Here is a 13,271-nt window from a genome sequence, read left to right as displayed (position 1 = left end):
GAGTTTGGAGAGTAATGTTTTAAGACACTGGGTTATGAGAATTTTAGAGTTTTGGAAAAAATAAGTTATTTAGTATTTTAGGCTTAAATATTGAAATCCATGGTTGATTGAAAATTTACGGAAGTACGTAAAAATTTTTTATAGCTGACGATTGATTTCCATTAAGTACGGATGTGCAATGATTCAGAAGGGTTAAGAAGTCCAGATAAGTAGGATTCTTATGCTAGGCTTTACACGAATTGCTTAGACTAAGGTTGACTTTCTGAAAATTTTGCATGTTTTGTTATAAAATGAGAACTTGGGAAAAACAACTCAGTCGTTTATTTGCATTACTCATGAAATCTATATAAAAGAGGAAAACTTTTTTCTGACATGCATTGGGTAGACATGAACTTTATTTTATCATGTTGTCTCTGAAATGTGAAAAAATGAGCGAATGAATTTTGAGCAACCAATAGAAAGATGCTTTGACTTTTGTTTTCAGTATGTGAGAATGATCTGAATATGTTTCAATCCTCAGTTTTGTTTTGATATGGCATCTGAAAACTTTTGGCATGGTGTACTGATTTTGTATATGTCTCTATCTCTGCACTGCTCCACTCTGTTTTGCTCTGTTCTGTTTGGGTTGGTACCAACTCCTCTGTCTCTGAGTGCACCCACTTTGAAAGTAATGCGGTTTTATGTGGTCTTTCGTGTGTGCACACTCGGAGCTCCAAGAATAATAAGAGAAATATTTCACCTCTGTCTCTGCCCGTTTTGATCATTGGGGATGGCACAACTCTACCACGGGGGTTAAACATGGTCTCTGCTTTGTGAGATGCTCTGTTTTGATGTGATGATGATATTCAGGTTATGTCATGCCAAAGTACTCTAGGTTTTTTATGTCTTAAAACCATCGCTTTGTTACGTTTGAAAATATGTTTAGTTATGTATGATAACTCTGGAAAATATTTTGTTTTGCATACTGTACATTGTAAATGCTGATGTTTGCTCACTAGTATATGTCTTCTGCTTACTGAGTTGTTAATACCTCACCTCTTCTCTCCACAATATTTTTCAGATAATTTTCATAGTTCGGCTGGTGAACAAGAGCACTGTAACTCCCCGACCCCGAGGGTCCGGAGAGTTAACTCATAAAACCTGATAATTAGCTCTAACAAGACTAGAGTACTCCCAAAATCAATAATATATCCATTTTCCCAAACCTCAAATCGAACGTAAATACTTCAATTAAATAAATCAAATAAGCTCATTTATCCAATATTCAATCCAAACAACCCAAATAAAATCAATTCTTCTTCATGTCTCAAATAACAACTAGAAATAATAAAACATTAACATAAATCCCCATAAACCGTCTAAATCCGTTGAAGCAACTTAAGAAAAATAATTAGTCTCTAACACCAACACTAATAACATGAGATACCCAACCACAAATCAATGCTAATCTTCTCCATAGACTCTAATACTGATCCTCAGCTGAACCATCGATGTCATCTGAAATATTATGAAGATTAACGGGGTGAGTTATCAACAACTCAGCAAGCAAAGAGCATATACTAGCATGTAAACATGAGCATTTATAACATTTGATAAGCCGAACAAAACATTTACTTTCAGATTGCAGAAACAAAACTTTTACAAAAACAATAGAGCGAAGTTTTCAGAAAATAAACTTGTTCCAAAAGAGAATCCGTTGGCATTTCTAAACTGACACCTTATAATCATATCATCGTTTAATAAACACATCGGGACAATACTATGTTTAACCCCCGTGGTAGGGTTATAAACCACCATTATACCCGTGGCTGGGCCATATTCCTTGTTTCACCCCCGTGGTAGAGTTATAAACCACCATTATACCCGTGGCTGGGCCATTTTCCATGTTTCACCCCCGTGGTAGGGTTATAAACCACCATTATACCCGTGACTGGGCCGTATACAATGTTTCACCCCCGTGGTAGGGTTATAAACCACCATTATACCCGTGGCTGGGCCTTAACAGAAACAGAACGGATTTCATCGAAAATCCGGTTACAAACATATACAGAATCAGAACTTCATGCCAAGATTTTCAGATGATACATCATGTCTAAACAAAACACTAAAAAGCTTCAGATCATTTCACATGTTCGAGATAAACATAAACAAAATCTTCTCATTTGTTCATAACATAACTTTTAGAATTTCTTATTCGCTCTTTTACATAGTGCACAAAACTAGCTCATGTTTACACCAGTCATGACAGAAAACATTTTCTCTTATATTGAATTTATGCGTATGCAGAATAAACATCTGAGGTTGTTTTCAGATCCTTTCTTTTAAAAAAAACAAACATTATTATTTTCAAAGTCAACCTCATTTTATTTCTTTTATGCAAAACTAGTATATGAACCCCGCTTACCTGACTTCTTCGTATTATCAACACCTTGAGCCGGAACTCTAATAGTGACACCACATAAACAAAAAGAACATATATCCAACATTTAATAACCAATCTAGTAGACTGCTATTTATTGAATAATAAATCAAAACAATCCCTTCACAGCTCCATAACTATCTAACAATTAAATCCGAACAACTCTCTTCAAACCATTCGCAATTGAAACCCAAAACAGCCACACCTTCTATTAATACCAACCGACTATAATCATTTCCAAAGCCAACCACAACAACTCCAATAATTAAAACATAATCCAATCCAAACTTTGCTTCCAAACTTCGAATAAAACAATTTCAGTGCACGCATCAATACTCTACTCATTCAACAATTCAAAACTTGCACAAAAGTTCAATACAACTAGTTCCAAAACACCCGTCATTTCACACCAAAAAGTCTCAAATAATACTTCAAAAACCGACTCACAAAACACCCAAAATTATACTCCTCCACCTCCATAATTCCAACACACTTCACTGTTTCAACAATTAAAACAACAACTCCAAAAATAAATGTCCAAAAATTCTTCTACTGAAATTACTAATGGTCTGTGCATAGAGGAAAAACTGTCTAAGTGTGATGCACGATCAACCAAGCAGTGTGTGTGCGCGAGATAGACAAAACGAAGGGAAGGAAAGATTAGTTACCGAAAAATAAATTCAAACAGAGGCAACACGGCGCCCAGACTTGATGCCCACGGTCTACTTGGAATAACCAGAGAAATCTGAGACCCACGGAAATGGAAATATCATGGAACTGTAGACCGAAATACAGAACGAAGGAAATTAGCAGAAGAAGAAGAAAAACAGTGAGAACCCGATTGAGAAATCTGAAAAAAATTGAGTAATGGCCGAACCTTGAGTGTGAAAGGAGATGAAACACAACTGCTGGAGTCGTGGGTTGGTGCGCACGGGTGAGAGATATCCGGAAATGCAGAGAACTGGGGGAGGCAACGCGGAGAAGAGAAACAGTGTTTTCGTAAAAGGGAAATAAATCCCTTCACCAAACGGCGTCGTTCAGTCCTTCCTTATCCACTCGTGGGCTGGGCTTCTCCAACGGACTGGGCTTAAAGCCCGGTTGTTACATTCTCCCCCCCTTATAAAAATTCCGTCCCCGGAATTTGTCACAAGCTATTATGATCGTCGTCGAACAACTGTGGGTACTTGACTTGCATTTCCTCTTCTAATTCCCAAGAGGCTTCACTGATAGCATGATTATTGCATACCACCTTAACCAATGGAATAGTCCGATTATTGCATACCACCTGCACCGGCTCTTCTGTATAAGTCAGATCTTCCTGAAAATGAAGGGGCTCGTAATCGATAACGTGGGTGGGGTCAGGTACATACTTCCTCAGCATAGATACATGAAAAACATTATGTACACCTGAGAGTGCGGGTGGTAGGGCTACTCTGTAAGCCACTGGTCCAATCCGATCAAGAATCTCAAATGGTCCGATGTACCTAGGGCTCAACTTACCCTTCTTTCCAAACCTCATAACCCCTCTCATGGGTGCAATCCTCAAGAATACCTTATCCCCAACCTCAAACTCTAATTGGCGACGACGGTTATCTGCATAGCTCTTCTGTCGACTCTGAGCCGCTCTCATTCTAGCTCGAATGGTCTCAATCTTCTCTGTTGTCTTCTGTATGATTTCTGGACCCAAAATTTGTCTTTCACCCACTTCGTCCCAATATAGCGGGGATCTACACTTCCTACCATAAAGTGCTTCATAAGGTGCCATCTCAATACTAGCCTGGTAACTGTTATTATAAGCAAACTCGACCAAAGGCAAGTGTCGAATCCAAGTCCCCTTAAAATCCAGCATACAAGCTCTCTTCTTGTCTTCCAAAATTTGAATGGTCATTTCCGACTGACCATCTGTTTGTGGGTGAAACGCCGTGCTGAAATTTAACTTAGTACCCATGGCTTCTTATAAGCTTCGCCAAAATTTCGAAGTGAAACGCGGATCTCTATCCGACACAATGGACACAGGTACCCCATGCAACCTCACTATTTCCTGTATATAAAGCTCGGCTAGTTTCTCCAACTTATAAGAAACTTTGATAGGTACAAAATGAGCTGTCTTCGTCAAACGGTCTACTATCACCCAAATTGCATCTTGTCCGGTCGGTGCCCGTGGAAGGCCTGTAACAAAGTCCATAGAAATATGCTCCCATTTCCATTCTGGAATCTGAAGTGGTTGCAATAACCCTGCTGGTCGTTGGTGTTCTACTTTCACCTGTTGACATGTTAAGCACTGTGCCACAAATTGAGCAATCTCTCTCTTCATGCCCTCCCACCAAAAAGATCTTTCAAATCTCGATACATTTTCGTACTACCCGGGTGAACTGTGTAAGGAGAGCGGTGCGCTTCTTCAAGGATAAGTCTTTTTATTACAACACTGTTTGGCACACAACATCTGTTTCCAAACCTTAATACTCCATCTTCAGAAACATTAAACTCAGGTTTATCCCCTTTTTCTACTTCTTCAATTAATCTCGCCAACTTAGAATCTTCTTTTTGGGCGAGCTTGATTCTGTCTATCAAAGCTGGTTGAACTATTAAACTGGCTATTAATGCCTGCTGGTCACCCACGACTACTTCAATACTGGCTCTTTCCAAGTCCATTAATAAGTGGGGTTGAGTGGTAAGAGTTGCAATTACCGGTCCCACTGGCTTCCTGCTAGGTGCATCAGCTACAACATTAGCTTTGCCTGGATGGTAGTTAATGTTGCAGTCATAGTCCTTGACTAGTTCGAGCCATCTTCTCTGTCTCATATTCAGTTCTTTCTGAGTGAAGAAGTATTTCAAACTCTTGTGATCCGTGTAGATTTCGCACCTTTCACCATATAAATAATGCCTCCAGATTTTAAGTGCAAAGACAACGGCGGCCAACTCCAAATCATGTGTTGGGTAATTTTGTTCATATGTCTTCAGTTGCCGAGAAGCGTATGCTATTACTTTCCCATGCTGCATCAATACACATCCCAAACCCAAATGCGAAGCATCACTGTAAACCACAAATCCTCCTCTTTCGCTAGGGACTGTTAGAACTGGAGCTGTCACCAATCTCTTCTTCAATTCCTGGAAGCTTTCCTCACATTTTTCAATCCAAACATACTTGTTGTTCTTCCTAGTAAGGGCGGTAAGGGGAACTGCTATTTTTGAGAAATTGTCTATAAATTGACGGTAATAACCAGCCAAACCCAAGAAACTCCTAACTTCATGCACATTGGTTGGTTGAGTCCAGTTAACTATTGCTTCAATCTTCCCGGGGTCTACAGAAATGCCATCCCTTGAGACTACATGTCCCAAAAATGCAATAGACTCAAGCCAAAATTCACACTTCTTCAACTTAGCAAATAATTTCTTATCCCTGAGTGTCCCTAGTACTTGTCTCATATGGTCTTCATGTTCGGCTTTGCTCTTGGAGTAGATTAATATATCATCAATAAACACCACTACAAATTTATCCAGAAACTCATGAAATACTCGATTCATCAAGTCCATAAATACTGTTGGGGCGTTGGTTAAACCAAAAGGCATGACTAAAAATTCATAGTGGCCATACCTGGTTCTGAAAGCTATCTTAGGCACATCCTCCGCCTTGATTTTTAATTGATGATAACCCGATCTGAGATCAATTTTAGAGAACACTTGCGCACCTTGCAACTGATCAAATAAATCATCGATGCGGGGCAACGGATATTTATTCTTTATGGTCACTCGATTCAGTTCCCTGTAGTCTATACACATCCTCATTGTCCCATCCTTCTTCTTCACAAACAAGACTGGAGCTCCCCAAGGTGACACACTAGGTCTAATGAAACCTTTGTCTAACAAGTCTTGCAACTGTTCTTTGAGCTCGGCTAACTCTGGTGGCGCCATTCGATAAGGGGCTTTGGAAAGAGGCACTGTGCCTGGTACTAATTCAATAGCAAACTCTACCTCCCACTCAGGCGGTAATCCAGACAAATCTTCAGGAAAAACTTCTGGATATTCCCTCACAATAGGAATCTCTTCAAGTTTCAATTCTTCCTTTAGTTCATCCACCACAAAGGCCAAAAACCCTTGACACCCATCACGTAATAGCTTGTCAACCTGAAAAGCAGAAATAACTGATGGAGAGGTACGCACTGTAGAATCCATAAACCGAAGTTCCTCTTCTTCCGGAAACTTGAACACCACTTCCCTTTTAAAACAATCAATACTAGCATAACTGGAAGCTAACCAATCCATCCCCAAAATCACATCAAACCCAGTCATAGGAAAGACTATCAGGTTAGCTGGCATTTCCTTCCCGCTAATAGTTATTGGACACTTGAGTAAAATCTTGTTACAAGTCACTATATCACCAGTTGGGGTAGAGACCCTCAAATTGTAGTCCATCTCATCAGCAACAATGGGGCACAACTTAACATAATCCATAGAAATAAAGGAGTGGGTAGCCCCCTAGTCAAATAAAACAATAGCCCTATTGAGGAATAAGGGAACAATTCCTGGTTACGTCATATAACCCATAGAGATAATAAGACAAATATTCCTTAATTCTCAACAAAGAAAATTTTAAGAGATGGTTAGAGAATTATACCTGTGATGACATCATCCTTGTCCTCAGCTTCTCCCGGTGTCAAAGCAAATACCCGAGCAGGTACAGTCCTCCGCTGATTGTTGCCTTGATTATTCGGCCTAAAGTTTTGGGGTGGGTTGGGCCTTCTGTTGTTCTCCGCAAGCAATGGACATTCTCTAATGAAATGCCCATCCTTACCGCATTTGAAACATGATCCCACTTCCTTCCTGCACTCCCCATGGTGTATGCGGTTACAGAACTTACAGGGGTTAGGTGTATGATTTCCCTGTATCTGCCTCTGACTTGAACTGCTCCCCTCATTTCTCTTTTTCCATTGCCCTTGATCCGAACTAGGAAACCCTTGTGGAGCAGCTCTCTTCCTCTGTTCTTGCAATTCAGCACCCCTCTTAAGATTATGTTCAACTAGCATCGCCTTGTGCACCAATTCTGAAAAATTCTGAATCTGTAAGACCATTACCCGTTCATAAATCCTGTAGTTCAAGCCTTCTTCAAACTTCTTCATCGGGAATCAAGTATGCGGCGAAACGTGATAATTCCGCAAACCTTGCAGCATACTGGCGCACAGTCATGGTCCCTTGCACCAAGTTGGTGAACTCTCGGGCTCTAGCATCCCTATCTACCTTAGGGAAAAATCGATCGAAGAAACTCTGCTTGAATTGAGCCCAAACAATTACTCCAATCCCCTCAGCTTCCCTGATAACTTTCTCAGAATTCCACCATCTCTTTGCTTCTCCAGATAGTTTGAAGGCTGCGAACTTGACTTTTTGCTGATCAGTACACTCCAAAACACCAAATATTTCTTCAATGTCTTGTATCCAATCTTCCGCAGCATTCGCATCGCCTCTTCCATCAAAGGTGGGAGGATGCGTCCGATTAAATTGTTCGAGCGTGCAACCACCACCATTGTCGTCTTCATTCAAATCTTCAAGAGTTCGAACTCTACGACGAGCAGCCATCCTGAAAGTCTAAACTCGGTGAAACGTTCTAAAATAAAAGAAAACGAAAATACCAGATAAATATAAATAAATAAGAGGATAAATAAAATATGCATATAAACACATATGCATATATATATCTATATAAATCAGATAACTATGCAAATCTGACATCACTTATTTCACACGTATATCACTAGAATTCTCAAAGTTCCAAACTCAACTCCTAACATCAACCCAAATCTAAACCTCAAATCCCATCAAAATCAATCTTAATGTTCTTGGAACTCAAACTTAAATACCCCCATGACTATCCTTATAATCCTCCAATTTCTATTTTGAAATTTCCACATCTTACGAACCCACAGATATCTAAACCTCCAAGGTCTACAGTATGCAGAATTCAAACCTGTCTCTGATACCAACTGTAACTTCCCGACTCCGAGGGTCCGGAGAGTTAACTCATAAAACCTGATAATCAGCTCTAACAAGACTAGAGTACCCCCAAAATCAATAATATATCCATTTTCCCAAACCTCAAATCGAACGTAAATACTTCAATTAAATAAATCAAATAAGCTCATTTATCCAATATTCAATCCAAACAACCCAAATAAAATCAACTCTTCTTCATGTCTCAAATAACAACTAGAAATAATAAAACATTAACATAAATCCCCATAAACCGTCTAAATCCGTTGAAGCAACTTAAGAAAAATAATTAGTCTCTAACACCAACACTAATAACATGAGATACCCAACCACAAATCAGTGCTAATCTTCTCCATAGACTCTAATACTGATCCTCAGCTGAACCATCGATGTCATCTGAAATATTATGAAGATTAACGGGGTGAGTTATCAACAACTCAGCAAGCAAAGAGCATATACCAGAATGTAAACATGAGCATTTATAACATTTGATAAGCCGAACAAAACATTTACTTTCAGATTGCAGAAACAAAACTTTTAAAAAAACATTAGAGCGAAGTTTTCAGAAAATAAACTTGTTCCAAAAGAGAATCCGTTGGCATTTCTAAACTGACACCTTATAATCATATCATCGTTTAATAAACACATCGGGACAATACCATGTTTAACCCCCGTGGTAGGGTTATAAACCACCATTATACCCGTGGCTGGGCCATATTCCAAGTTTCACCCCGTGGTAGGGTTATAAACTACCATTATACCCGTGGCTGGGCCGTATACCATGTTTCACCCCCGTGGTAGGGTTATAAACCACCATTATACCCCGTGGCTGGGCCTTAACAGAAACAGAACGGATTTCATCGAAAATCCGGTTACAAACATATACAGAATCAGAACTTCATGCCAAGATTTTCAGATGATACATCATGTCTAAACAAAACACTGAAAAGCTTCAGATCATTTCACATGTTCGAGATAAACATAAACAAAATCTTCTCATTTGTTCATAACATAACTTTTAGAATTTCTTATTCGCTCTTTTACATAGTGCACAAAACTAGCTCATGTTTACACCAGTCATGACAGAAAACATTTTCTCTTATATTGAATTTATGCGTATGCAGAATAAACATCTGAGGTTGTTTTCAGATCCTTTCTTTTAAAAAAAACAAACATGTTTATTTTCAAAGTCAACCTCATTTTATTTCTTTTATGCAAAACTAGTATGTGAACCCCGCTTACCTGACTTCTTCGTATTATCAAGACCTTGAGCCGGAACTCTAACAGTGACACCACCTAAACAAAAAGAACATATATCCAACATTTAATAACCAATCTAGTAGACTGCTATTTATTGAATAATAAATCAAAACAGTCCCTTCACAGCTCCATAACTATCTAACAATTAAATCCGAACAACTATCTTCAAACCATTTGCAATTGAAACCCAAAACAGCCACACCTTCTATTAATACCAACCGACTATAATCATTTCCAAAGCCAACCACAGCAACTCCAATAATTAAAACATAATCCAATCCAAACTTCGCTTCCAAATTTCGAATAAAACAATTTCAGTGCACGCATCAATACTCTACTCATTCAACAATTCAAAACTTGCACAAAAGTTCAATACAACTAGTTCCAAAACACCCGTCATTTCACACCAAAAAGTCTCAAATAATACTTCAAAAACCGACTCACAAAACACCCAAAATTATACTCCTCCACCTCCATAATTCCAACACACTTCACTGTTTCAACAATTAAAACAACAACTCCAAAAATAAATGTCCAAAAATTCTTCTACTGAAATTACTAATGGTCTGTGCATAGAGGAAAAACTGTCTAAGTGTGATGCACGGTCAACCAAGCAGTGTGTGTGCGCGAGATAGACAAAACGAAGGGAAGGAAAGATTAGTTACCGAAAAATAAATTCAAACAGAGGCAACACGGCGCCCAGACTTGATGCCCACGGTCTACTTGGAAGAACCAGAGAAATCCGAGACCCACGGAAATGGAAATATCATGGAACTGTAGACCGAAATACAGAATGAAGGAAATCAGCGGAAGAAGAAGAAAAACAGTGAGAACCCAATTGAGAAATCTGAAAAAAATTGAGTAATGGCCGAACCTTGAGTGTGAAAGGAGATGAAACACAACTGCTGGAGTCGTGGGTTGGTGCGCACGAGTGAGAGATACCCGGAAATGCAGAGAACTGGGGGAGGCAACGCGGAGAAGAGAAACAGTGTTTCTGTAAAAGGGAAATAAATCCCTTCACCAAACGGCGCCGTTTAGTCCTTCCTTATCCACTCGTGGGCTGGGCTTCTCCAACGGGCTGGGCTTAAAGCCCGGTTGTTACAAGCAAGAAGTTTTTGCAAGGTGTCATGATCATAGAAGAATAAGTGTCTTTGGGTACTAGTATTTATTGGTTCATGTTTAATAGTGCTATTGTTTTCGGTTATTTTGGTATGTTAAGTTATGGATATTTTTGAGTCTTTAGTGAGTTTTTAATTTATTTTAATGAGGATTTTTTTTAGTGTACATATGAAGGAATATGGATATTTGTGTTGAATATTTTATGGAGTTTCAGAATTATTTATAGTTGTGATATTGGAGTTGATATTAACTAATAAGAGCTAACACTCTGGAGCCCGGGACCGGGCGTTACAGTTAACCCCCAAACAACATCTTGTTTTGTCTACAGCGCTAAACTCACATACAATACATATACCCCGACATTGTAGTCTTTTGGTTCTAGAAAAGCTCTCTTCAACTCCTAAAATGCCCCAAACCCTAATCCTCATATGTTTTTTCTCACCTACGATAATAAAGCTTTAATCATTGAAATTATCCTTTAAAAGCACAATGGCATTTTGGTTGTTTCTCAAGCGAGTAGGGGCATTTCAATGACAAACAAACAGAAGAAACTAAAATCCCCTCGAAAATCACGTACAACTTCACATACTCTAATACCCATGATCCGTTCGTTGCTCTTTTATTTCTAGTATAAAGAAAATACAAGCATATGCATGCAGCACGCAGCGAGTGAACTTACATTTTCAGTCAATCATTCGAAATGGCTTTGAAACTAACAAATTTGGCAACTCAGCTGTTGTTTCTAGCCACATTGCTCGTCCCAACAGCTTTGTGCCATGCCAACCAGACTGTGGCATCGGATCCAGAATCAAACCTAGACGCATGGATTGCGCTAAACATGAAAGAGTACGAGGAGGCTTCAAAGCACACCCTTTTCAACAACGCCCTAATCGCATCCCTTAGCAAAGCTCCAATGAAGATCATCAAGGTCAGAAAAGATGGTGCTGGAGATTTCAAGACGGTGACCGACGCCGTTGAGAGCATTCCGTCAGGAAATACAGACCGAGTGATTATATATATTGCTGGCGGTAATTACAAAGAAAAGGTAGTCGTCGATAGGTCGAAGCCCTTCGTGACGTTCTATGGGAAACCGGGCAATATGCCTACCATAACGTATGACGGTACAGCAAAGAAATACGGAACCTGGGAAAGCGCCACTGTGGCCATTGAGTCTGACAACTTCATGGCAGTCAATATTATCTTTGTGGTGCGTTTTTGCTTTTCTTTTCTTTTCTTTTATTTTCTTAGCAAATATTATAAAACGTTTGTTTATAATACTATCTGTTTTGTGGATGGTGTTTACAGAATTCATCTCCAAAGCCAGATCCCAGAAAATCCGATGGACAGGCAGTGGCATTGAGGATATCAGGGGACATGGCAGCATTCTACAGTTGCAAGTTCATAGGATTCCAAGACACCTTGTGTGATGACCGGGGTAGGCATTTGTTTCAGAGCTGCTACATCGAAGGGAGTGTTGATTTCATATTTGGAAATGGAAAATCCCTCTACAGGGTAAGCTGCAAAAAATACCAAGCCATCCATATTTCTAGAGTAGCCTGCTAATAATTTCTCATCTTATATATGTATGTATTAAGTTAAGAATGTATAAATATGCAGGACACCACCATAAAATCGGTTGCAGAGAATTTGGGTGTGATCGCAGCACAAGATATGAATGGCCAATCAGGGGACAGCGGGTTTGTATTCGTCCATTGCAAGATACAGGGGACTGGCGATATGTACCTTGGTCGAGCATGGAAGGAGACATCTCGGGTTGTGTTTGCCTATACATACATGGGCAGTAACATCAATAGTGGCGGTTGGATGAAGTCTCAGCACCAAAAGTAGGCATCCAATTACCCATCAATAGTGCAGTTTTCTTCAACATTTTCTTCGTGTTATTAATTCACAAAGGTATGGCGTATTAACATGATTGCATGATACATTGTAGGAATGTGTTTTATGGAGAGTACCAATGCTCGGGCCCAGGGTCAAGTGCCTCCAACCGCAAATTTGGAAAGACTCTTTCTGACGATCAAGTAAAGCCCTTCTTGAGCACCACTTTCATCGGAGGAAGTCAATGGCTTGTCCCAATTCCAAAGATTGGTTAAAAACTCATTACAATTTGCCAAATGCATAACGGCAACTTTTCTCTAACTGGATATAAACATCCAATACATTCATGTACAGTTGCATTTAATTTTCTCCTTTTTCTAACAGTATATTTACATTATTTATATCAGTATAAAGAGATAAATTCCATAATTACTATGATGTGACGCATGTATAGTATATTATATAAATTTATTTTGTAAAATCCCGGTCCCGCACGGGTCGGAGAGTTACTTCCTAGCACTTAAACTCATCTTTTAACAATATAAAAAAAAATACTCTAAATTCTCAATATAACCAATTTTCCAAAATGCCAAGTGTGACGCCCCCAAATTCTGCTTGGGATCGGACGGACATTTGAAGTGTCGAGACATGCAAC

General features: G+C 39.2%; 1 protein-coding gene across 1 annotated transcript; it reads left to right on the top strand.

Annotated features, from left to right (window-relative positions):
- Positions 1–11,461: 11,461 nt before the first annotated feature.
- On the top strand, positions 11,462–12,943 carry LOC118349617 (putative pectinesterase 63). Its single transcript, XM_035695093.1, has 4 exons — positions 11,462–11,987; positions 12,086–12,292; positions 12,398–12,624; positions 12,732–12,943. Exons 1-4 carry the CDS (start codon positions 11,481–11,483, stop codon positions 12,889–12,891), a joined length of 1,101 nt encoding a protein of 366 aa, XP_035550986.1. The 5' UTR covers positions 11,462–11,480; the 3' UTR covers positions 12,892–12,943.
- The last annotated feature ends 328 nt before the right edge of the window (positions 12,944–13,271 follow it).

This window comes from Juglans regia, chromosome 10 (assembly GCF_001411555.2).
Source record: "Juglans regia cultivar Chandler chromosome 10, Walnut 2.0, whole genome shotgun sequence".
In the NCBI taxonomy this organism is placed as follows: Eukaryota; Viridiplantae; Streptophyta; class Magnoliopsida; order Fagales; family Juglandaceae; genus Juglans; species Juglans regia.
The sequence above is the reverse complement of the archived record's forward strand: the minus strand, read 5'-3'. Positions and strand labels throughout refer to the sequence as shown.